The 25,880-nt window shown below is 40.2% G+C and overlaps 2 protein-coding genes across 7 annotated transcripts; both read right to left on the reverse strand.

The window, feature by feature from the left end:
* Positions 1-44: 44 nt before the first annotated feature.
* Positions 45-13,845, reverse strand: LOC148335004 (cingulin-like protein 1). 5 transcript variants are annotated; one of them, XR_015844014.1, is made up of 19 exons: positions 13,627-13,776; positions 10,141-11,012; positions 9,981-10,072; positions 8,445-8,550; positions 8,266-8,361; positions 8,031-8,179; positions 7,381-7,522; positions 7,105-7,317; positions 6,831-7,037; positions 6,207-6,311; positions 5,968-6,120; positions 5,704-5,874; positions 5,362-5,514; positions 3,595-3,684; positions 2,226-2,309; positions 1,453-1,577; positions 936-1,081; positions 697-860; positions 45-604 (listed from the first exon to the last, which is right to left on the reverse strand). XR_015844014.1 is itself a non-coding variant. In XM_088297808.1 (19 exons), the coding sequence occupies exons 1-19, from the start codon at positions 13,843-13,845 to the stop codon at positions 529-531; spliced, it is 3,228 nt and encodes a 1,075-aa protein (XP_088153934.1). In that variant the 3' UTR covers positions 45-528. The 5 variants fall into 5 exon arrangements, 4 of the variants coding, with proteins under 4 accessions (XP_088153934.1, XP_088153932.1, XP_088153931.1 ...); XM_088297808.1 differs by having other exon boundaries at positions 936-1,044; positions 10,141-11,005; positions 13,718-13,845; XM_088297806.1 differs by having other exon boundaries at positions 936-1,044; positions 9,981-10,045.
* A 904-nt stretch (positions 13,846-14,749) lies between these two features.
* LOC148335005 (transcription factor 12-like) lies at positions 14,750-24,654 on the reverse strand. 2 transcript variants are annotated; one of them, XM_088297810.1, is made up of 12 exons: positions 24,484-24,654; positions 22,048-22,144; positions 20,792-20,931; positions 20,584-20,707; positions 19,878-19,948; positions 19,422-19,518; positions 19,233-19,306; positions 17,951-18,127; positions 17,235-17,352; positions 17,045-17,138; positions 16,301-16,530; positions 14,750-16,219 (listed from the first exon to the last, which is right to left on the reverse strand). In XM_088297810.1, the coding sequence occupies exons 1-12, from the start codon at positions 24,550-24,552 to the stop codon at positions 16,077-16,079; spliced, it is 1,434 nt and encodes a 477-aa protein (XP_088153936.1). In that variant the 5' UTR covers positions 24,553-24,654; the 3' UTR covers positions 14,750-16,076. The 2 variants fall into 2 exon arrangements, with proteins under 2 accessions (XP_088153936.1, XP_088153935.1); XM_088297809.1 differs by having other exon boundaries at positions 16,991-17,138.
* Between the last annotated feature and the right edge of the window lie 1,226 nt (positions 24,655-25,880).

Below are 25,880 nucleotides of genomic sequence, written 5' to 3' on the forward strand. Positions count from 1 at the left end.
GATTGTGTCGTGACTGCCTGTATGCATGATTACGATAACGTGGACAAGGCGCAGTCATATTTTTATTTGTATGAAGTTTCTAGAGGTTTATAAACATTAATACACGTTTTGAAAAGTACAGGAAAGTACATGGAACCATTAGTTGGGAAATATTCCGGATTAAATTCAATGGAACCAAATACAAAAGTTATACGTAGAATGTAGACAAAAGTATTGAAACAGGTGGTCAGGAAGGACATCCCTCCAGAGGAAAATTTGACTCACAATTTCTAGTTTACTATGTCGAAAAAGAGTTACACGGAATTTGTGCTAATTTTGAAAACCTCTGCTATAGAAAACAGATTGTTGGTATGCCTCAACACTTTTGTCCACATCGTGTGCACTGTGACTTTTACAACGTCATGTAGTTACAAATATTGCCACTAGAGGTCAGTGTGATCACAATGTCAGGGTAATAGGGAGTTGTTACTGGAATAACTGAAAGAAGCTCCTCAATAAGTCCAAACGTGATGTGAGTTATTTCTCCAGTTAATCAGAACCAGTATCATCCAGGCCGTCGCCATCCTCCGCCACTTTAATTACAGGAGGTGATTTCCGTTTGCGCCTGGTGATGCAAATACAAAAAAAAAGGACAAAACAATCCCTAAAATAAGCGGTACTTAATAATTTGAGTGCAATTAAATGATAAACCTTCACCTCATGTCTTTCCTCATGGTGTCAATTTGGCCATGAAGCTGCTCATTGGCCTCAAGCTGCTCTTCCAGCTCTCTCTGCAGCTTCTTCTTGGCGTGCTCCAGGCGCTCAATCTCCTCCTCAGCCTCGTCCATCTGCCTCTTGGCCGTCTTCAGTCTCTGAGTCAACTGCGCCGTTTGCAACAAGTCAGACGGCGGGCTACTGGAGATGAGCGTGAGTGACGGCGACGCGGTTTCGCCTACCTGGTCTCTGTGCGTCTGCAGGTTGGTGTGATCCTCGTCGGCCTGCATCTTCATCTCCTTTACCTTGCGCTCCAGCTTGCGGTTGACTTGCTGCAAGTTGTTGTTGTCCCTGAGAGGAGATGCGCCAAGAGATCAGCTGCAGCTTCCTGTAATTTTACACCCCCGACTGTGATGCTCGCAGCCTTGCAAGCGGAGGAAAAGTGATACCACAAGAGGGGATCACCACACAACTATCATGTAAAATATGTCCTCTGTATTATTTTATACAATGGGATTAGATAGTTTTACGCTTTTATCACTGGAAATATTTTTAGTTAACGGTGGGGCTGAACCGTTTTTAAATATAATTTATGGAAAATGTTATGTTATATATAAATATATATAAATATATATATTATTTTTATGTTATTTTATTGAGTAAAATATAGATATGTATAGCAATATATTGTATTCAACTACACTACGATGTCGATTTGAATGTGAAGAACTGTTCAGTTAACGGTTACGGTGCGCTCACCTTTCCTCTCCTTGCAACCGTTCCTCAAGTTCTTGGATGCGGCTGTTGAGTTTAGAAATGAGAGAATCCTGGTTGGTCCTCTGTGATCCTTCTAAATGAGTCACTCTGCTCTTCAGGTCTTTATTCTGATGCAGGAAATGAGACAGAGGAATGTCACAAATGAGGCAAAATTAAATTTAATGCTAGATGGCCAGTACAGGTCTGAGTCAGGTCACATCCACAAAATAATGAGGAGACACAACTCAATCAATAAACAGTAAAAAAAAAAAAAAAAAGAAGTTGTATGAGGTTCGCATGAAAGAACTGCACAGAACCGTGATCTTTTACTTGGAGTGGACTACAGTAGTCTTAACAGCAAAATTAATTTATTTTGTGGGTGATTAGAATAGTTGTATTTGCTTTAATGTATGCTATTTTTATTTATTTATTTTTTTTATATCAATTGAAATTTATTTATTTTGATTGAGTGACCTTCGACATAGTTGTGATGTCACTTCACTCGTCTGTGAAACTTCTGTTCGGGAGGTATGTTGGTTCAGCTCTGTCATGCGCATTGCCATCTTCTCCTTTTCTTTCAAGGTACGCATGAGGGCCTTGGCTGAAAAAAATTGCTGTACTGATTTGTGATTATTACACACAAAATGCTGTGTGAGAAAATACATTTCCCTTTTGTTTGGCCAAATAATTGCTTTCTACACCTTAAGACCACGCAAAACACAGTCCCCTTTAAGACAGTGTTTGTTCGAACCGGCAACATGATGGGTTCGCCCTACCTGTCTTTCCAGGCTCACGTTGTCACACTCCAGGTCTTGCCTGACTGCTCTTTCCTGCATCAACTCACTCCTCATCTGATCCACCTGACACACATCACATAAACCTACACATCAAGATATACACTTCGGTACAATACAATCATATTGCACTGCACTCATACAACAGTGCAAAACAAAATGTACAATAGTAAGAAAAAAAACAATGGAGGCTCTGGGTGCATACACATACACATACTGGCTATTTCGTCTAACTATTAACTAGCTAGCTAGGTAGGTAGCTATAGCTAGATAGCTAGCTAGATAGCTAATTAGCTACATAGCTAGCTAGCTTGTTCCACCTCCCACACTGACCAAAAAAAAACTAACAAAAAAGGTCACTTTCAGTTTAAATGGACTTCATTAAAAAAAAAAAAGAGGAAATGCAGTCTAGTCTTAACAGCCTCTCCTCTCTAATAACATCCAGAGGCCCAGTGAAGGGAAAGTGAACCACCACACACAATAGTTTGCTGTTTTGTGTCTTTGCACTGCATCCAAAACGGCGTTTTGTGTCAATTAGACTGCAGCACTTTGCTTCTAACAGTGGCCTACTTGAGCATAAAATAAATAAATAAAAAAGGGTCCCATGCTAGCTGACACGAGATAATAAGAAACATATGAGATGTGAGGAGTGGAGGCGCACGTCAGCGTGGCTACACAGTGAACACAATGAAACAAAAACACAATTTTTAAGGAGACGATTGGACAGCTGTGGGGAAATTTGAGTATGCAGCCCACACATCTGTTAATGCTAAAAGCACAACTTGAAATAATAATTCTATCATGGGCAGGTTGACCCTTGACTGAATCTATAAAAATAAAAAAGGTCAGTGTACTATATCAGTGGTTGTCAACATTTTTTTCAATGATGTAGCTACCCCCGTGAGAAGAATTTTTGTCAACCAAGTACGCCCTAACCAGCACAAAGTATTTTTGGATGAAAAGAAACACTGTGTACATTAATATATTTATCAACCTAAAGTGCCCTCTTTTGCAATCATAGAACAGATCTGTTCTCTAAAAGAAAAACTGTGTTTTCTTGATTCCAAATAAAATTGTAAACTGCGGGGAAAAAAAATCTTAAAATACGTATTTAATAATTATTGATGATAATACTAATGACCGACAACATTATCATTATGAACTGTCAACACTGAATATTGCGTTACTGAGTGTTTTTGCATTTTGTGAGACATTTGGGCTTGTGCTTTGTCATTCGTGGTGATAGTGAGGCAACTGCTGTGATCAAGCAATGTACGTTTGAAATATATTTTAAAATCTCACATATCCCCATTTGAGAATCAAAGTTTGATATAAAGAAACGTAAACTTGCCTGCTCTTTGGTTTTGTCTAATCGCTCCATCAGGCGGTCAGCAGTGCTACGCTCGTCGTTAACATCTTCCTCCAGTTGACCAATGCGGCCCTGAGAAGGAAAAAAAGGACGGCAAAACATAATTATTTATTGTATCTGCGTTATTTTCATATACTTTCCTTTTGAAAATCAATTAATTTGAAGAATATGAGCATTTCCATTAATGGCATGTGTTATTTAAAAATGTATTTAATTAACAGATATGAGCCCTTTTAAAATCCGATTTCAAAAAGAAAAATACACATTAACACACTACAGCATAAGACAGAGATGACATTGAAACCTCCTCCCCCCAAAAAAAATCTGGAAAATTTTGTCAATTTTTGTAATATTAAAAAAAAAATACAAGGAGAAATAATTTCAAAAAACATTTTACTCTAATACTGTGACATATGCATGACTGGGGGTGGGGGGTGAAATAAATATTTTTGAGATGACTGAGTAAAATTGGTTGCGTAAGTTTGCACACCCTCACATGACTAGGATATGGCTGTGTTCAGAATAAACAAATTACACCCAAACATGTGTTAAATGCGAGTCAGGACACACAGCCACCATTTATAGGGGTTCTGAGCAACCACAAATAAATTTAAGTTGTTCTAGTAGGCTTTTGACAAAAGTCAAATAAAACATTTTGAAATGATATTGGTGATCTTAGTCTCATTTTTCTATTGCACAAAAGCCTGGCATTTAAACAGAGGCATGTAGACTTTTTGCACATACGGTACCGCATTTCTTGGTGATTTCTTTGACACTTGTATGACAGTTACGGCAGTTAAAATATCACTTAAAATATCGCCTGAATAGTCAATAACGGTCACCGTCAGAAAACTTTGAACAAAACTGAGTTTGACAAGTAGCTTTTTGCTTATCTCCACCAACGAAGGTTATCTTTGCAACACTGTTTTGTATAAAAATACGAAGATACAATATGGCGGTTCACTTCCTTATTACAGCTAAATTCCAACTCATTAGAGAATGTATTTAAAAAAAGAGATTGTCTCGGCCGAGGGCGTCCGTGTTTGTACAATGCTCCAGTGTTTCTGTCGCTCTCTGACAGGTCGGAGAACTTTTCCCAGTAAACACGGAGCTTCCTCGCTTGACGCGCAGTGTCAACACAGTGATGTCACTGTGTAATGTTTTGTCATCAGCAAGACAAACAGTGCTGAGCTGTGAGAGGCTGCTGCAGTGGTCCTGTTCGACACCCTCATAGCTCCCAGCGACAAAGCAACGACAAATAGTGGCGCCAGGGCAAATGAATGCCCCACAGGATGTGATCAAGTATAATATAAGGTCCGCTCATATATGCGCGAATGATTTAGTTAAGAGTTGTAACAAACGTTAACCATTACAAACACAATAAGGACACTTTTGTCGATGTTGATGTCATTCATCATGGTCATGGTAATCCCCTCGTTCCCTTATTTGCCGCCAGAGATATAAATGGGTGGACTCCAAACCTAAGATTTATAACCGAAGATTATTTTTTTTTGTACTAAAGGTCTTTAACCGCCACAAAGAGTCCAGTCGCATCGATTCTACTTTTGCAGAATATCAGTTTGAACGAGTGTAGTATTAACTCAATTCTGTTTATTTTTGTGCCAGTAGAACTTGAAATACGAAAGCCGTATGGTGGTAGTGACCTCAGATCAACTCACTTTGCAACAAGCAGCCGTTTAGCAGATGGTAAACAACCCTTCAAAAAAGTGGCTTCAGGCGTGTGTTCACCTCTAGGAGTTTGACGTGCCGCTCGCGCTCCTCCACCGTGGTGGCGTTCCTCTCCTCCAGCTCTTCCACTCTTTGCTCCAGCTGCCCAGCCCTGGACTCGGCCTCCTGCTGCTCCCTGTGACACCTCCGAAGTTCCTCCTCCAGAGGAAGCAACTGAGCGCAGAATTAAGATGAAGATTAGGAAAGTAGTGGAAAGTTCAAGAAGTGATGCTTTTGACAACTTTCTATTGTTGTGTTACTTGGCATGTCAGCATCAAAGTCCCTTTGGTCTATTTGATCAGTGATTTAGACATCTGAACCCACGTTCTGATGAGTCAGCAAAATGATTTGCGAGGGCCACACCTCATCCTGAAGCTTTTTGGCCGCGAGTCGGGATTTCTCCAACTCGGCTCCCTTTTCCTGCAGCTGTCTGCGCAGCTCAGCCAACTCCCTCTGACTCCTCTCTTTGGCCTCGTCGACCTGGCTCTGAAGAACATCTGTAGACGCCTCGCAGTCCTCCATGATGCTATTCATCTGAGCAGGCAGATTTACAAGCAGGAGAGGTGAAACTCCCCCGTTTCAGCGCGTCCCGCCCGTGAGCGAGAAAAAAGGCAGGGAGGCGCATACCTTCCTCTGAAGTTGTTCCACTGTCCTGTCCTGCAGCCTCCTCTCATCCTCCAGCTCACTTTTGCACTTCCACAACTCTTCAGTTTGTTTCCGCTCCTCCCTAAGTTTCTCTTTCATTTCCCTGTGCTCGTGGTTGAGTTTGGTCAGCTTACTCTAAAACAACCAAAGGTGTAACTTTTATATCCATATCAAGATACTTTCACACAGTGCTCTTTTTTTCCCCATTTTTCTTTTTTTACTTGCACTTCCTCCAGGCGAGTCAGCAACGAGCGGTTGGACTGACACATTTCCTCTTCATTCCTCCTCACATCCTGCAGTGTTTCCTCTAACTTCTGCTTGTCCCTCTTTATACCAAAGAAACAACAGGAAAGGCAAAGGTTGCATGACATCATCTCACTCGGGCACAATAATCAAACAAAAACATTAGCGAGCTTGCACATCTTCATTGATGTAGAATCTTAATATTGAAATAGAGGTAAAAAAAGACTCCCTGACACAAAAAAATAAAATAAAATAAATGAAGGTTACGATCTAACATTAAAGTGTGTGATCATCCTATTCTATTAGTTGGGATTTCTAGTAGATCTGAAAAAGTCAACAAAAAAAAAAATTCTAATTGCAGTTCCACCTCAATATTTCCATTAAATATGTGATTATTTCTCGATTTTTTTTAAACAAACCCAAGCAATAAATGAATATAAGGACAATCTATGCATGTACACAGAGAGCATACAAACTCTACACACCCAGAACTTTAGAACTGTGAGGCAGATGTGCGAACCACTAGAGAGTAACACCTATCCAGGTTGCTATATTAAAAAAAAAAAATTAAATAAAAATCCACCTTGGTGGAGGCAACGAACCTCCAGCTGTTTCACCCGTTGCTCCTGCAGTCTCTCCGACGCTTTTGACTCCTGAACGGCTCGACTCAGTTGATCCACCTTGCTGCTAAGATCCTGCACTTTTCCTTTCAGTTGGTCTCTTTGCTGACTCAGCTCCAGCATCTTCTCCTTGGCTGCACCGCCCTCCTCCAACGCCTCCACCTTTTCTCGGCCCAGCGCGCTGTTGCTCTAGGTTTGAATGATAAGTGAAGATGATGTGAAGAAGAAGAAAGGATAAAGAATGGCTTGTACTTACCTCTTTAGTCTTTTCCAAATCTCTCAGGAGATGTTGAAGCTCGAGTTCATATTCATCCTTCAGTGCAGCAATGTATTTATCGTGGGTCTCCACTTCATCTTGGATGGCGCCCTTCAAGTCGCTGAGCTGCTTCTCCTGCTGCTGTAGGAGCTCCTCATGCTCCTCCTTCACCAGCAGCATCTCCTGAAAGTCTGCACGCAGCTGGGCCATATCCTGAGAAATAACACGAGGTCATCAACCAAAGTCAGCTTGTCTCGTTTACCTGCCGTGCCTTACCTTCAGAATGACTTCTTTCTCCGTGTTTATCATTTCTGCCTTCTTGGATTGGTCCAGTTCATCGTGCATCTCGGAGAGCTGCTGCTGGAGGTCCTTCATCTGAACCTTAGAATGTTCCCTGTCTGCAATCATCTGAGTCAACCTAGGAAATACACAATGTCGAGTACTCCGTTTATATTGAGAAACCATTTGTTAGAAACAGTTGGACATGGGTAGACGAAAAGAGACTAAATGCGACAGGCAGTTCATACTCACCGGTCGGAATATTAGGTACACCTGTACAATCTAATGAGATCCGAGATACAAGACGAGAAATTCGGAATACCATCATAGAGGTATTTGCCGATTTATTATTGTGGTTGTACTTTGTAGAACTACATACTCATGTGCTTTTTTGCTTTTGGTTCCTGGGTCAAAATAAAAGTGGTATTCAAAACTGGGCTGATTTTTTTCCTCACATAGTGAGCTTGAATTAGAGCTTGTTAGGTTATGGAGATGAAGTGCCCGGTGAGTATTCATTGCTTCTCTGTGTTACAATGCACTGGCACTTGTTTTATATATCAAATATATAAACAGGAGTCATTCAGTATTTGCTATCAAAAATTGTGATTTACAATTTGACACATAAACAATAAACGCCATATGCTCACTCGTCTTTGGTAGACTTAAGTCGTGCCTCAATTTCCGTCAGTTTGTTCCTAAGTTTGGAGAGCTCGGCCTGACTCTTGGCCAACTCTTCCTGCAGCTGCTTCTTCTCCATGCGGGCCTTCTCGCAGGCTTTGGCAAGTGTCTTTTCATTCTGGGGGGGGGGGGGGGTAAAGTCATCTGTCAAGACAAAAGTTGTCGTAATTTGTGCTTATCGAGTAAGTAAAAACTGCACAAAACCTTCATCTCGGTTTCCAGTTTTTGCTTCAAGTCACACACTTGGGAGTCCAGTGCGTTCCGCTTCTCTAGCAGCTGCTTCACCTCAACTGTCTGATCCTACAGAAATGAAAGTTCCAATCAAACATGTCACGTTACTCAATAGTGAGCTAGAATAGAGAGCATTTCACTCCTCCACTCACTTTCACCTCCTCCTCCACATTCTCAGCTGTTTTCCACTTCAGTCGGTTGATCCTTTCAAGCAGCAGGTTGACTTTCCTCCTAGTGACGGCCACGTCGTCAGTGGTCCTAAGAAAAAAAGACAAATGCTTTATAAATACTTGATGTTCTTGCTTTGACTGTGCAGAGATGAAAATGTTGGCCAAACTTCACACAGACTGCCGCAAAAACCTTTGAGCCGATGTGTCAAAATAGGTGATAGATCTTTAAGACATTCCAAGTTATATCTGTTGAAGATCATGCTCTGCATTCCTGACTGACTGCCTCTGTGTGTGTGCGTAAGTGTGAGCAGCTGTGCCGGCAACTCTTATCAAATCACCACAATAGTGTAAATTGGGGAAAAAAAAGAATTTTTACACTTTATTCTATCATCAAACTAATCCATCATTTTTTTTTCCTGAGGCTGTTTCACTTTTAAGATTTACTGTAAATCATCACAGGAGAGTTCAAATATAGAAAATTTTTAATAATATTAGTGTTACCCATGTGCGCTGCAGTTTCAATGTATTTGTTTTTTTAATGAATTAAATGAAAATATAAACAATTTTACGATCCATTTTCAATATCGCTTAATCGGATTTGGGTAGCGGGGAGGCAGTGCCAAGCCAAACCCGAGATTAGTCGACCAGTCAATGGACATGGAAGTATAGATGTATAATTCGATGAAAATAGTTTGGAGGAGGTAAGGTTCTTGTAAGGGTCATTGTAGTTCAACTGACGGGCGGCTGCAAAACTGTCGCGGAGCAGTTTTTAAATTATAATAACATAATAATAATAATAAGACATCGCATAAGAACGTCTCCGACCTCAAAACTGTACTTACCCGCCAGAGAAGAAACAAGTCTGGACCAAATGATGTCAAGAAAATTGTGCCTCTCAGGTGAAATGAGAAGAAAATTACATGTTCACCGAATTTAAGCACAAACTTATCTGCCGAGGTTGCTTCTATCAGCTATGAAAGATTCCAACCTAAGTTGCCAGTGCAATAGCGATCTCGACACAAACAGCAGTGTTTGCATTGTTTTTTTCACAAGAACCGTTGACAATTCGTTGAAGTGCATGACGAGCTGCTAAATTTGTGTCCACCAAAATCATGGATATATTCAACGCTTAATAGTGTTACTAATGCATATATGCACAAAATTTGTTTTTCAATGTTGGTTTGCTGTTCAGCAGTTTTGTGCCATCTTTGAATGGATTTTTTTAATGCAAGAAAGTCCTTAAAAATAACAAAATGTGGCTATTTTGTTCGCTTCAAACCCGCTGTATTTAGGGAGTGCGTCTTTTATATGCATTTGAGCATTAAAATATACAAAGTATTACAATATTCTTCCGTACAATGGTTAAATAAAAAAAAACACATTTTGTCTTCATTTAAACATTTTTTAAGCAATTTTGTCGTACTAATGCTTAGGAAGTGCACAATCCAATGTGGCCTCTCAGCGGCACCCTCCATCATTTAAGCTCTCCCTCATCAAGTTCTTTATGAGGTCACTCACCCTTCCTTGAGGTAGGTGAAGAGCATTTGCTTCGCTGCGTCTTCATTCGGGTCGACTGACACCTGCTGTCCTTTCAGAAGATCAGGAGTGACCTGGTTAGAGAGCATAATTAAATAGAACCTTTCAAATGAGAACCGCGTCTGTGAGGACGTCACTTTACCTGTGCGTCTCTTTCCTCAGCTCCATCTGTGCAGGCGCTCTGCAACGTTTCATTTGTTCTGTGACGTACTTTTGCTGCCATGTCAATCCCATGATGAGCTTTAAGCGGAATGCTTGGTTTGTTCTCTTCTCTCTTGTTTGCCTCTCCGCCCAGCAGTCGAGCCCTAGCTGACCCCGGAGGGTACACCTCACCAGAGGTCACGCCGCTGCTGCTCCCCTTTAGAGACGACGTCCTGCTGGATGAAGAGGAAGACGAGTCGGAAGCTCGGCCGCTGTCCACGCTACGTGACCTCCTCGTTTCCTCTGGGTCCAGCCGGCTTCTGGGGCCGCCCCTTCCTCTACGCTGGCTACTGTTGAACTGGTTGATTAGCTTCCCTACGGACATGAAGGGCTCAGAGTCTACTGAGTTTGGGGATAATGCGGGAAGGCGTCCGTCCGAAGGAGGAATGTTCTGGTCATCTGTCGGGCCTTCAGCTGGAAGTGGAATTCGGGCTTTGGCCCGGTCCGCTGTTCTTCCTGGAAGGGTTTGCGAAGGGTTGAGATGGTTGAGGTTGTTGCTTCTGGGGTCGTATGGTCGTAGGATCTCAGGATGTTTCTGATAATGAAACTCTGACGAGGAGCTTGTCTCATCCACGGATCTCCTCACCATGCCCGGCTTGTACCCAGCCTGGTGAGTGATGACTGATACATCTCGGTGGCTTTCCTCACCAGAACTGTTCAGAACTACAAAGGGCTGACCTTTAATCCCTTGAATCTGCACCCGAACGCCAAACATGCTGTCATGACCGGCTCTAGGATTGTGTGGATCGACATAATGCATATTCTGCATCCTCATTTCTGGGGAGCTACATCGTCCGGCCATCGTGCTTCCTGCTGCATGAACAAATGAACAAAGGGGGAAACAGAGGGTCTGATTTACAAATAGTCCAGATAGCAGGCACTGTGCTCACTCAAAATTGCGATGCAATTGGCAACAAGTATAAAAGAGGTGGAGACCATTGAATTTTTTTTTTCAATTTAAGATCCACAATGTGAAGTGAAGTGTCGCGCAGTGTGTGGAGTTATGCAACTATTTTTCATAAGTGACTGACAGTCAGTAGTTTTGCAGCGACTAAACATTTGAATCGCAAGTGATGCCATATTGTATCACATAAGCTTTTCCAAGATTAATTTAAATATAAATTATTAAAAATTAAATAAAAAAAATTCCAGTGTATGATGCGAGGTTTGGCCACCCACGACAAGCTGTGTCAATACAGTATACATGTATGTTGCGCTTTTCAAAAATGTATATTGAGAATTTCATATGGATCTGTGGCTGAAAAAGCAAAGCGTGGAGAGTCTCTGTCACTCAAGACAATGAATGTGGTATTTGCTGTCAAGAGCGTCTCAATCTATTATCCATGCTCTCCTTTAATTCTCGCCGAGGACAACCCATTTATTCTTTGACCAATTCATGACTGTATGCTGTTTGCGGTTCAATAAAAAAATAATAATAAAATACTGTTTCACTCTGAAGTTTACATTCCCTGACCAGAATTTGAAAGATATTATGTAACATTCAAGCAAAATACACTTACTTTCTTTTTAATGGGATATGATATTATTTCACAATTTCTGCCAGTGTATGCAAACTCATGAGCACAACTGCAAGCCTATGTGGACTCTCAAATCATTGTTTCCCGATAAGAACACCAGGGCTGAGGACTCACAATTTTTCAGAGTTGGTACCTGCGCGAGGGCCAATCATCAAGTGTGAGAATGTGAGTCACTGACTGTATTTTTTTTTTCACGATTGTTCAGGTTATTCACAATCAGCCATGTTGCTTGACAGCTTTGATGGGTTTCACCATGGAAAATCAGGAAGAGTACCCAAATCAGGCCCACTGTTATTACCCTGATGGACGCTGATGCAGCATGGGAAGCCGTACAAAGATGTTTACACAACATTGGAGTTGTCCTGGGAGTAGGACACAATGACATCGGGCCACCCAAGGATCTCCTCTCTCACACTCACAGACAGCTGCACTCACCAGCCAACATGAAGACACAATACATGGACAAGAGCTTGATTTTGCTGCGCAATGCAGACAACTCACTCTGTGTGTTAATGACACTGTCGTATTGTACCAACAACGCTGAGCCAACTGCATGACGACTACAACTGGTTGAGGTCTGTGTCGTCACCCACTTCATGGTATAAAGGGGCAATATTTGGCAATAGAGATGTCAACAGAGTGACTGGAGGCATTGTCATCATTCTTATACTCAATTTAAAATTTAGGGATATTTACAAATGTGTTGTGAGTATCTGTTAAGGGGTTTATAATGTCTTTGTCAGAGTAGATGAATAATTATTAGAAATGGCTTTCAGTATGAGAGTGCATTCTACACCGATGCAATTTACGACCATAATAATTATGCGGTATAGTCAAATTAATATGTTTCTGGTTGCATTGTCTTTGTTAAATTGAGTCATGCATGTGAATAATGTACTGAAAATATAAGTTAATAAATGAATATATAAATTCTACACCACTGCAACCACACTGTTAAAATAAAAACTTGAGTGAATTCAAAGTTTCATGGCAACAAACTGCAATAAAATTACAAGATGGATAATTCAATTTTACAGTTGTGAAAATCAGCTTTCATGCATTTCACAATGAAGAAATTAGAGTTTACACGTTGTTTCCTGCATTGTGCCCCAATTTAGAAAAAAATAATTCAGCAAATTGTTTTGGGGCAAATAATGTGGTTGCTTTGTTATGCTAACAAACACTGTAAAATTGTTCCAACTTAAATTGCTGTTTTGGACCCCCCTAAAATGTTTTTTTTAAATGTGCAGTTTATTTATTTGTTTATTTATAATATTATTATTATTATTATTATTAACATTGAAATTAATACCTCCCTTATCGCATCATTACTTTTATGGTATCAGCATTTAGATTTCACTTGATTAATATATATTTGTAAGATACAAATACAACTTTCAATTTTTTTTCCACTTGATTGGAAAGTCGTGGCGTCATGATTTGGAACTTTTGAGGCAAAAACTTTTGCGTAGTCAGTTTGGTAAAATCCTCCTCAAGCAGATGAAAACGTACTATATTACAACATTAGGTAAGTAAAGCATGCTTCCTATCCTGTATCAAGAAGGCAAAATAAAAGTTGAAAATGTTATTCTGGAATTTTACACCGATTTAACAGTATAGCAAGTTAATTGGCGTCCATTATAATTATCCTTGGGAGTTTTCTTACAGCTTTTATGTTAGCATTAGCTATTTATCATGTTCCACAGGCAAAATAACATGTAATAAGTAAACAGCATAAAATGCTTGAATATCGTTATGACAGGACAGGATAGGATAGGGGAGGGTTACTGCCTGGAGAGGACAGCGAGATGAAAACAGGGTATCACAGAAAGCAAGCAGCTTTGAACAGATGGAGGGGAAAGATCTTTACCGAGGTTCCTTAAACTCACCACAAGCACGCCAAAGAAGAGTAGATGCAGTTCCTCGTTATTCTTTCGTTGTTCAGAATGTAAAGGAGTAACGGCAAATAAAGAGGGAAACGTAGCCGCCGTGAGCGTGAAAGTGAGTGAATGTGAGTCTAGTGAGTTAAGTCCTCCTCTTCCTCCAAACTGTCCCGCTGTCCTGCTTCTGCCCAATGAGGCGTTCACTGACGCCTCGGTGTCCGGCATCCCAATGTCACGTGACAAAAGGAGAGATTCGGGAAATTCTTGCAGACGGCGTTGCAACGGGGCTTGGTGGTGCAATAGCATCGTCAGAAATCCGTGTTGCAGCATTTAATTAGATGATAATATGTTTGTTTGTTTTTTTGTTTGTTTTTTAAGTTGATTAAGTTCAAACAGAAAGGTGAGCTCATTAATGTTTAGGTCTAAATAATTACAATGTGTTGCTCGAAATAAATCATGCCACTGAAATTTTAAAGTTTCCTATTTTTGAGTAAAAAAAAAGACGAATTATTTGAGGAAAAAAATGTAATATTGTGATCATACATATATATATATATATATATATATATATTTAAAAAGCATCATCTTTAAAACAAGTATTTTGGTAAGAATGAAATGTAGTTATCACATGAGAATCTTCTGATTGTAACAAGGGAAGAAAGCCGGTAAATTCTCCAAATTCATTATCCTCATAATATTACGCCTAGAAAAGCTTATGAGAGAGATAGAGAGAGAGAGAGAGAGAGAGGGAGCGAGAGAGGGAGATTGAGAGAGAGACAGAGAGACAGAGAGAGAGAGCGCAACAAAGAGTTGTTGACCCCTGAAGCCTGAAAAAATATATTGACCATTTAAGCATGAGGGTTTTCCATATCAAATTACACTATATAGAGACGTTTGCATACGTCACTCCTCAATGTCAAGTGTACTTTATTTGTAGTTATGCTCTTAGTTTGCTTTAAATGCTCCTACGTATTTAGGAGATCTAAATCGATAAATTGTATTTGTAAATGCTGCATTGTAGATCTCAATTTGACAAATAGTGGTTGGTGTGTAGCACACAAATTCCAGATACCAGCCGGAAAAGAGAACAAGAGAGAACAAGAACAAGAAAAACATGTATTGCTATATGTAGACACAAGCCATAAGGCTAATTTAACCTGTACACATACTGTACATTTTATGATAGCTGAAGTTTTTATGATTATTTTGAGATTTGTTCAGAAAAGCAAAAAACACAGCATTCTGCATAAAGATTTTGCTGACAACATGAAATGTGTCTAAAACTGCAAAAAACAGTTTCCTTTGTAAAATCAAGAGTGACAAAAGCATTTACAGACATTTGTATAAAAGATAACTTACATAACTTAGGAGGAAAAAAGTGTCCTAAACATGCAAAAAAAAAAAAAAATACACACACACGCCCATACCCACTTTTGGCTAGATCTGAAAAGGAATGATGTCAATGACAAATGTTTTGTTTTTGCCCACCAGTGTTGTTCTTAACAGTGCTAAACATACGAATAAAAGAACAGCTTCAATAGATAAGATGCTAATTAAAACATTCTTGGAGATGTGTTCATTCACAGAATGGGCCAACTCCTGAAACACACACACTCGCGCGCACACGCATCGCAAACACACACACACAAAAAAAAAACACACAGCAACATCCACACTCACAATGCCACAGAACAAATAAATCTGCTGTCTGAGCACACATGGAAATGTCATGTCTGCCGATACACTATCAAACTGTCTGCCAAAGTGCAGATGACACCTCGCCACAACTGAGATCCATCCATCCAGGACAGAAAAATAAATAGACCCCCAAAAATGTACAAAACATCTGCAGGTTACAATGCATTTGTCTGTTAGAAGTAAACTTTTAGGCACAAAGTTAGAAGTGTGTTTGAGAAGTGAGAGTGCGATTGTTCAACTGCATCAACACTTTACAGAGTTTCTAATGCTTTTCATTTAGAGACTCAGCGTTAAGTAAATCAAATTTCAGGAGTAACCTAAAATGCACTATTGCCTTTACAAGTGAATTTACATTCACTAAACTTTTCAAGCTCCAACTGCTCTAAATGTTTCTGTCATTTTTGAACAACTTGCTGTTCTCTAATGAGAAGCTGAATGACAAAAGTCACTAATAAATTAGACCTAGGACCACCACTGATCGGTGTGATGTGCATTGAAAAGTTTTGAGAAGGTCAAAATAAGATCATCTGTAGGTTAAAGTGCATTTTAGGTTCATCTCGATAGTCAACCCAAAAGCCCAATTATCCCTAACTTTTTTTGAGGAGTGTACTATATATCTTCCCACACACAATTTAGAGCTCCTTTAACACTGTGTCAACAACCAAATGTTAATAAAAAATATATCCTCATAAAGACGAGTTGAGTTTGGAAGCATAAAGTCCACATTGGTAAATGAGAATTGTTGACTGCTTGGCGTCTCAGAGACGACCCATCGGGTTTGCAGGGTCGGCCAGACCTGGATGAAATGCGACATGTATGGACTGCGGATCTGTCATCATAGCCGACACCTTCTCTTCCTCTCTCCTCCTCAGACACGCTGCTTTTGGGTTGAGGTTCCTCTCTGACAGACAAGCAGTGGTTCAATTGAGGATCAAGACACCTCTCGATGAGCGTTTTGTGATCGTCTGCGTACGGCGCTCACCTCTGACTTGTTGTTCCAGACTGAGGATGACGGACACGGCCTGGTGTAGCACCAGCAACTTGGTCTGAGGCTTCTCGCTCTTCAGGTGCAGCTGACACATGTGACCTAGCTCTTTGAAGGCCTCGTTGATGTCGCGCACGCGCAGACGCTCCCGAGCGTTGTTGGCCATTCTCCTCTCGCGCTCACGCTCGGCCTTCTGCTCCGGACTCAGATCTTCATCCTCGTGGATACTTCAGGATTGGATGAGGTGGCAAAGGAGAATGAATGATACATTTATGAAAAGAGTCATTGGATGAGATGGAATTTAATGTGGAATTTACTGCCCTCTACTGGCCACTGAGAAGAACAGACCTATAATTTTACAATCTAAATTTTAACACGTTCCATGTTTTAACATGTAACAGTCTATTCTCAGAATTTCGTAGCATTTCTCTTGGCACCGCGTCCAAAATTATTATTATTTTTTTGATGCAATCTTAAATGTCTAAACAATGTAAATATATATATATATATATATATATATATATATATATATATATATATATATATATATATATATGTGATATCCTCTCTCCATTTGGTATTTTTGGGGGGGGCGACAAAATGACTGTTATTTATAGGATTTTTACAGTAAGCATACAGTATTTTAAAGGGGTAATAAAACTGTGAACTAAAAGCGTTCTGCTCTACCTGTCCCTCGTGCTGTTGTCTCCATTCATCTTGAGTTCACTCTCCTCATCTGACCTTTGACTGTCGGAGCTGTGACTGGTGTGCATCATGTCTTCTCTCTCGCTGCTTTCAATCTTCAGCTCCGCATTTCCTGGAATTCCCAAACTCCCTGCAAGGGAAGAGGAACCATTCCACACTGTGATATAAGTTTGGCGGCTAGCCATCACCATCATTACTCGAACAACAGTAAACTCATTATGCTCACCTCTGCATCCTCCCGACATGGGCTCCAGCGTGGCCCCCTGTCTTGCGGGGTACGGGTGTCCATTTTGTGTGCGGCACTGGAAGGCTGATTGGTTGTTATTCATGGTGACGGCCTCAACCTTTGCGGCACACAAAGAAGTCCATGAGATAAGGCCAATAGTTACGGTATGTGTTCAGTTCGTACAGCATGAGAGAATCTGTTAATTAATGACAGTAAATGATTCTACAGTGCTTTAAACTCTTTTGGACTGTGCACAAAGTGAACATCTGCTTTTTTGTACCCAACGTCCGCCTGAGTGGATCGCTTTCCGTACAGACCCGATCTTAATCCTCCCCTTAAAACTGCTACACGTTTTCTCTTACATCAGTAATTCTCTTCAGGAATGATTCACTACTAATCGGCACATCCAAAGTATGAAATGTAATATCGCTCTCACTCAGGGGATTAGAATATACTTTCCCTCCAGCTAGGCCCAAATCCTCCCACTCGGCTAAGAGGGAAAAACATGCCGTATCTGAGGCGAATCCCATCGCCCCACACATTCAGTCCACTTCCTATACAAAGGTGACGTGTCCCCGCTGTGGCCCATTGTGTTCTGTTTCCTATTTTGCTGATAACAAACACAGTGGAAAAGTCCACAAGCTGAAATGCACGCACAAACGCAAGATGACATTTGCATACATGCAGCTCCATGTTTAAATGCTTCATGGCCTAACCATAGTTGGGGTGTGGCAGGTGAGCGGCAGCGTGCTGGCAGGGTTGGGTCGGCCGTGGAGGTTCTGGTTCAGCAGGCTGTGGATGTCAGCGGGCAGGCTGGGCATGGGACCGACGGCGTGGTTCCTTAAAACGTGGATCACATCATCCAATCTGTCCAGTCTGTCCTCTACCTGAGACTTTGAGGGGGGAACAATATTTGTTCAATTGTGTCTTAACTCAGCTCAATAACATGTGTCGTAGTGTTGCCATATATTAATTCATTTATTATTTTTACTATCTATCTATCTATCTATCTATCTATCTATCTATGCTTAGGTTAGCTTAGCCTCATTTTGCTAACCCTCGCTTATCTTAGCTAAGCATGTTCTCAAAGCTAAAAAAAAAAAAGGAATAATAAATTTAGCAAAGTGCTCAGCTTTTTGTAGGAATGGCTGAATTCTAAATTAATGTATGGATTACATATGTTATATATTATTATAATAGACAGTGTTGGGAATTTAACCTTGCCGATGCTAACATGCTAGCTAACACTATTTATTGGGGTCCGGTAAGTTTAATGTGTCATCTATTCATTATAAAAGTTGTATTAAGAAAACAGACTTGCACTCAGTGATCACTTCATTAGGTTTATTTTGACAGTCTATTTATTCTTAATAAAATCCTAAAGCACAATATTAAACAGTACTAAATGATCAACACTGACATCTTATATGAAAATGAAAATTGCTAATTTAATCATTCAAAAGTCCTCCTTTGCTAACTGCAGTGTGTGCAATAAGTGGTTAAATAAAACAAAATAATGAAAGATTCACATGTGGTATTGTCCACAACACGTTATTGGATAAAATGGATCATTTTGATTACATATATATCATCTATTTTTGTGATCAGCAACATTTTGCGCATGTGCCTGAAATTGGTCCACCCTGTCACTCTTTCAGAAACCAGCTGATGTTTTTAGTTACAAGCATTTTGTCTTTCTTCAATGGAGGCTAAAGCTGTGGCTAGTTGCAGAGGAAATATTTGCATTTATGTGTTGTAGATTTCATCATAATATTGTATGTGTGCAATTGGACAATCTCATGCCTAACATGTCCACGCTGTAATAGAAAAGTATGAAGGAACATAAAAAGTGCGGGACCTTGATCAATAAGCACTTCTAACAGCATGTTGTGCTGTGTTGTACACACTCATTGTGTGTAGTTGAATGGAAAAGGTAAATAGGCAACGCTTGAAGGCACTTCATAGTAATAGTCACTCAACTATATAATCAGGTCTTACCATGGATATAAGTGAGGACTCATAATGTGGCGAGACAGGTGTCTGTACCGAGCTGCGGGGCCACATATTGCTTCCTGTAATGCAAAGCGAAGAAAGACTAAATTACACAAACAAGGACAAGTAAAAATGGCACGCCAAATAATCACGGTCCCACTGGGAGTGGCAGATTTTAGCCGCTCGACAGGTTACCTGCGGGTTCGCTGGCGTTTGGCAGAGGCGACGGGGACCTCACAGGCGTGGACGAGCTGGAAGGGAAGCTGCTGCTGGTGTGATCGGGGGAATAAATCTGGCAGCAGACGCGGACGGAGAGAAAAAGAAGAGGAGGAGGAGGAGTGGGACGAAGGGCATGGATCATTTTAAAGGCACTTGTCATTTCCGCACCGGCTGCCGTTAGAGCAGCCTCATAACCCAAACTAACTCATCAATTGTGCTCATATTACTAGTCAGCAGCTAATAAAAAGTGTGAGATTAGTAGCCCTTTGCTGATATGCACTTGCTTGCGAGTGCCAGGAAAAGATCTACTATTTCCTGTTTGCATTGCACCCCAGGGGCCCTCGTTTTAGTTTTATGGTCTTGTTTTGAATGTTTGATTGTAACAGAGAACAAATGAATGGATGCAATGGGGCTGTGGTGTTGCATACTTACAGACGCCAGAGCTTTGCCCAATGCATCGCCAGTCTGTGAGCCTCCTGGTACATTTGTGTGGTTTCCTGAGACTGACAAACATTAGATTTGGTTAAAATGATGTGTGTGGATAAATGACAACTATAGTACAAATATTGCATGTTACTATGGAAGCCTTCAAACACAAACGCCTACAAGCGCCATTTACACAACAAAAGTGCTTGCTTACAAGCAGCTGTTTAATGTTGCTTTTTCCTAACCCTGCAAACCAACCAAACAACTCCCATGTAATAACTCATGGAGAAAAAGTCTATTTTCGTAAAGAGCCAAAAATGCTGATTCCTGATTTTTGTATCAGCGCACGACCTGCACGTTTGGCTAGTTGGTCTCCGCCAAACATGCAGAAAATGGCAGAAATACAACACAAAAATAGTTCTACAATCACCTGTTAATAATTTTTATTTACAAAGTGTATGATCATGTTTGACTTTAAGACTAATTTTCTTGAAGTCGCTTGGTTTTGTGATGAATTGACATCAAATACCTCCTCGAAAGAAGTTTTTTTTTCCCAAGAAAATCTAAAAGCTTCAATCTGTCACCAAAATATGTTAAAACTCATATTTGCTTTTGTCTTTAAATTCTACAATTTTTCAATTCATTCTTGTACGACCTTGGCCCAGGACCTTGAGCCCTACTCGCTCTCATAGCTACTCGTCCACTGCCCCACCTGTGGAATTGTCTGTTGTGTTGATCGACGGAGCATGTGATGATGCATTGTTGCGATGAAAGGTGGACATGGGAGGTAGAGCTCTGTTCATGTCTGCTGCAATCACCGAGTGTGGTGAATAGTCCTAAACATGAAAAAATATATACACACTCTGTAGAGGTGCCGGGTTGTAAAAGACGATATGTGACGATCTGGATGTAAATCTCACCAGGTGTCCGTGCGGCTGCAGACTGTTGTAGTTCCCCGCCTGAGTTTGGTGGCTGCTGGTTGCTCCCAGTGCACCTTCATAGCCATGCTGGTTCAGCCCATTTACTGCACTCCAGATGTCGGGCAAATTGCTTGTGCCCTCTAAAAAGGATGACAATATGTTGCATGTAGCACTGGAGTAGCATCTCAAGCAGACATGAAACTCGAGAGCAGCCTGCAAGGGTGTCACATTAATTAAGCGTTGTTTACCACTTTCACAGACTCTTTGTTTTCAAAACTTAATGAACTTTATAATCAACAGCACAGGGAAAATGTTTAGCTGAATTAGCAGAAAAGGTGATTACCTTCATGTTTAAAGAAAAATATAAATAAAAGCAATTTGAATGCAGAAAATCGTTATTGTAATGAAAATAGTTTTCGTAAATTGATTAGTCAGTTAGTACATATTTTTAATTTTAAAATGTAACATTTTCAATATAGCCTATGTTTGGGCTGGGAAAGTGAGCAAAACTTGATCGAGATTTCAAATTTACTGCTTTACTAGTTTAATGTTATTTAGCGTTAGCATTAAGCTAACAGACTGAATGGTTAAGCTAAGTAGTCATTTTGAATAAACAAGGTGAATATACTGATTCGTAAATCATATTTAGCATTATTATTAAGCTAACGGATTGAAATGTTAAGATATGTAGTTATTCCAGATAAACAAGGTGAATATATCGCTTTACTACTTCAATGCTATTTGGCATTAGCATTAAGCTACCGTACTGAAAGGTTAAGCTAAGTAGTCATTTTAAATAAGCAAGGTGAATATTGCTTTACTACTTTTATGATATTTAGCATTAGCATTAAGCTAACAGACTGAAAGGTCAAGCTATGTAGTCATTTTGAATAAACAAGATGAATATATTGCTTTACACCTTTATTGTTATTTAGCATTAGCATTAAAGTGAAAGACTGAAAGGTTAGTATGTAGTTATTTTAAATAAACGTGGCACAATTTTCTTGGTTTGATGTTTAGTTTAACAGTAAACATCAACCTCGAGTGCCAATAAATAGTTGAGACCAAATTGCGATTTATTGTCAAGTGATTTGAGTCATTGCCACCATACAGCGCTCATATTTCAGGTCAAAGTAAATAATAAACGAATATAAAATATAAACAACATAGAGAAAATAAATAAAAGTAAAAGGCCAAGCTCAAATTGTTCTTATCAGTGCTTAGAATAGATTCACAGTCGTCATCATTTTGCTTACCAAAAAAAGTGCTGGCAAACACATTGCTGGAGGCCTTGCTGGACGGATGTAAAGAATTCTGGCTGAAGTCGTCACTCCCGGGGGACTGCCCATAAATCTAAAAAAAGGACAGTGTGTTCAAGTTAGGAAATGTAAACCTGGGGCGTGAATACTACGATTGGAAGCAACAGTATATTCAAAACAAAGCAGAGAGCTGATGCACACTTAGAGCAGTTGCGATAATCCATAAACTGCAGATCCGTGCACCTCCTCATCCGGATTTAAGAACCATTCAGCATGAGAAATCCCTGCCCTAATCGTGATCGGTTCTACTGGCTTGAGAGGGCTGAGATACAATTCCCTTCTTAATGAAACTGAGTTACAGGCCTCAATAAGAAAACCATAATCAAGGTCTGACCTTGTTGAACCCTTTTTCATCCAAGGAGAAATTAATTGCAAATCGGAATTCATCTAACCTTCCACTTGTGTTCCGTTTTTACTATGCTGCACACACATGCGCACACACAACACATGCTTCTTCACTCACACACACACACACACACATGCACGCAGAGAGGTCTGGGCTGCACCTGCACCTCCCTCCAGTGCTTTGATGTGGCCCAGGAAATGAAAATAAAACTCCCTGCGCAGCATCAATGGGGTGTCAGTTTCCCGGACGACAAGTCCTGTAAAGCAGGCTATTAAAGACTCTCTTGAGCCTGCTTGCGTGACAACACATACACACACATGCATGCACACAAATACACACAGAGCCGTGACCCTGGTTGGCATGAGTCCCATGGTGATTGCGGGCCTGGCCAAACAGAGGAGCCCCTGCCGACACTGGGCCCGTCTGAGCCGCCATGGGCAGCATATGGCGAAGGATAAAGCCAATTGTCCTCCTTACCATCAGCATAGCAGGCGACCCGTTAATAATGGTCACACCCCCGCCTCAGCACGCCTTCTCTGGCCCCCGCTGGAAAGGAGGGCCGTCACCATGGCATCCTCTTTTAGCGTAGCATTGATTTAGAAACCATCAATCATGGCATCACAAACGATAAGGGAGTGATTTTTTTTTCAGCAGCAATTAAAGGCTTTAAGTAGGAAAGGATTAGAATAAAAGTATGTCTCATTGTTGTCAACGTGCATTTTGCAAAAGTGTATTTCGTTTTAGTTCCTTATAAGGTAAGGAACAATTTTGTTAGCCTGATAGCATTATTGCAGCCTTATCAGTTAAAAAAAAATAAATAAAAACACACTGCAATGTGCCTGCTTTGTTTGTGTAGATTCTTAGTCATCCAGGTCGTGGTAATGCACACAGGTTGAGTTGAGGTAACTTTTTTTCTGATGCTGGGTGAATTTGTTGTATTTTCAGATCAAAATTGACTGGCAATTACTTTATGCTAATAAAGGAAAAATATTTGGTAACATAAATGAACGGCACTCAATACGCAGTAGAGAGTGGAACCAAGTCAAAAGACATCTTTTTTTTTTTTTTAAGTTTGAAAAAGTTAAAAAGCAATTGACATGTTGGGGTACACTTTTAATTCCCAACTTCACATCAACAATAAGTTCCCCACACTGGGTTAAAGTAAACAAGATGGAAACTAGTAAACAACCAAATACTGTACTCCATGTTTTTGCCATGGTATCACATTATCTTGTTAGATGAGAGTAATATCAACTTGCACTTGAGTGGCTGCGCTGCGCTCCTCAAGCAGCCACATGCAACCAATTTTCTGCCTCTGTGATCCATGATGTCTGGATATGGTTAGTCTCAGCGAGATCAAAGCTGCCTTTGATAATGGCTGAAGCGATGGAGGGACGGCCTAAATCAAATAGAAATAGCGAGCAATCTGCTTCATGTCAAGATGCTTGCTCCTGCCAGGCTGCTGCCTTAGCTAACAGGAAGCAGGACCTCTGCCAATGCATTGAAACACAACTTTGTCAACATGCAAACGCCACAAGTGAGCTGTGATAGGGGACTGGCAAACGTGGTGTGGTGCCCGGTTCCAGTTTCAGTCTAGTAGAGATTGTGCACGTGAAGCAGAGATGCACATCCGAAAAGAAATAAGCAAGATTTGAAAAATGAACAATCTTCACCACTCAGTCACAATAGAAAGCAATCTACCTTTATCTATATCTATATCTTGATCTATATCGATATCTATCGATCTGTATCTGTATATCTATCTATATCATATATATATATAGACACACACATATATATATATATACACATATATATATATATATATATATATGTGTGTATATATATATATATATATATATATATATATATTTGCGTGTGTGTGTGTAAATGCCAACACTGCCACTGTAACAAAGCTCTTGTACCAGGCAATACATAAAACAACAGTACACTAAAGTACATTTGCATGACACATACACAAAACTCAGTCTCTCCAGCTGAAAGATGCATATAAGAATTGTACTCACGGGCTTCATGTTGTAGCAATACATCAGTGAGTTGCTGCCTGCGCCTGAGACAGGATGAGCACAGTACATAACTCTGCTGCTTTTCACGGTACAGTCCACACAGTGTCAGTTCCGTCAGTCGGTCAGTCACACGGTGCCTCTACTCATGTGTATACAGTCCTCTTGCACTTCCCTCCCCTAATCTACCCCTGCTGGTCGTGCAGCTACCCACAGACAACGCATGCAAATAAGGGCTGGACCATAACAGGGAGGAGAGAGGGGTGGCCAAGAGAGGATGTTATTACTTGTGTTGATGCATGGTTAGGATTATGATCAGCATCACCCCCCCTCCCACCTTGACTTCTATTGCAACGTGCACATTTTAATTTATTTTAGGTGTGCATGTAGATAGTGAAATGGATAGATTTACAAAACATTGTTTCTTGTTATAATAACATAAGTACTATATTAGGATGTAATAATGATAAAAATTAAGTAGTTACTAATTCCTCTCTTAGACACACGGGAAGTTTTTGGCTGATTCTGCATAGAGAACTTTTGGGCACTTTATTGACAGATACTGTAGTCTCTATTTTAATACAATGCATTTTCCGGGAAGAAACTTGGATTGCTCCATGTATAGCACTTGGTTGTAGTCCTGAAAAGCTTTACAAATACAGAGTTGAGTTGAGTTGAGAGTGAGAATCATAGTATGATGATCTTGAGTAAGGGTTCTTGAAATTAATTCTCGAGATGAAATGTCCAGATCCTTCTTTATCCGCATTATACGTGAAAACGGAGACTCATTAAAACAACAGCCTTAAGTAATTTCAATTTGGGAAACGTGTGTTGATATTCAGTGATCTAAACGGAGAGTGAGAACAACGCAAAAACTTTAAAAAAAAAAAAAAAAAAATTGAAATACTTATTCCTCTCAAATTCTACTTGCAATGTAATTTTCAGCACAGTATACGTAAAAATAAATTTGAAAAAATCTCAGTTATATCCACCTAAAATCATGGAAAATAACTCCTAAAATATACAGTGATGGCAAAAACTTACATTTTCACTACTGAATCATACAGAAAAAAATGTTTTAATGGTAGACATGAAATTATTTTTATGTCCATGGAAAAACACAACATGGTTTGCGATGATTATTATTAAATAATGTTCTGATAAAAGTAGGCTGTGTTAATTGATCGCATTGTTGGCAAAATCTCACAATACAATCACACGAGTTCCCCCTTACAAGTCGCAAAAAGTGTTGGTGCAAAATCACGCTTCAGCGAGCTGCCCTTGGAACAGAGAGCAGCGATGACGACACAAAGATTAGCCCCTTTTAGACAGGTAAACGGGGGGATAACACAGACTTGTCTGACCCACATTTACAAATAGAATCCGGGTTGTAGGCACGT

Source organism: Idiotropiscis lumnitzeri, chromosome 6, assembly GCF_059441095.1.
Source record: "Idiotropiscis lumnitzeri isolate Australia: NSW breed Sydney's pygmy pipehorse chromosome 6, RoL_Ilum_1.0, whole genome shotgun sequence".
NCBI lineage: Eukaryota > Metazoa > Chordata > Actinopteri > Syngnathiformes > Syngnathidae > Idiotropiscis > Idiotropiscis lumnitzeri.

Excerpts from the sequence above, each read along its gene's own strand:
- LOC148335005 (XM_088297809.1), bottom strand. The coding sequence starts at position 24,552 with ATGTACTGTGCTCATCCTGTCTCAGGCGCAGGCAGCAACTCACTGATG. Across the intron at positions 22,145-24,483 it reads ATTGCTACAACATGAAGCCC|ATTTATGGGCAGTCCCCCGG; the intron begins GTGAGTACAATT and ends TCCTTTTTTTAG. Across the intron at positions 16,220-16,300 it reads TCTGGAACAACAAGTCAGAG|AGAGGAACCTCAACCCAAAA; the intron begins GTGAGCGCCGTA and ends CTTGTCTGTCAG.
- LOC148335004 (XM_088297808.1), bottom strand. The coding sequence starts at position 13,845 with ATGCCGGACACCGAGGCGTCAGTGAACGCCTCATTGGGCAGAAGCAGG. Across the intron at positions 7,318-7,380 it reads AGAAAGAAGTCATTCTGAAG|GATATGGCCCAGCTGCGTGC; the intron begins GTAAGGCACGGC and ends GTTATTTCTCAG. Across the intron at positions 3,685-5,361 it reads GGCACGTCAAACTCCTAGAG|GGCCGCATTGGTCAACTGGA; the intron begins GTGAACACACGC and ends TTTCCTTCTCAG.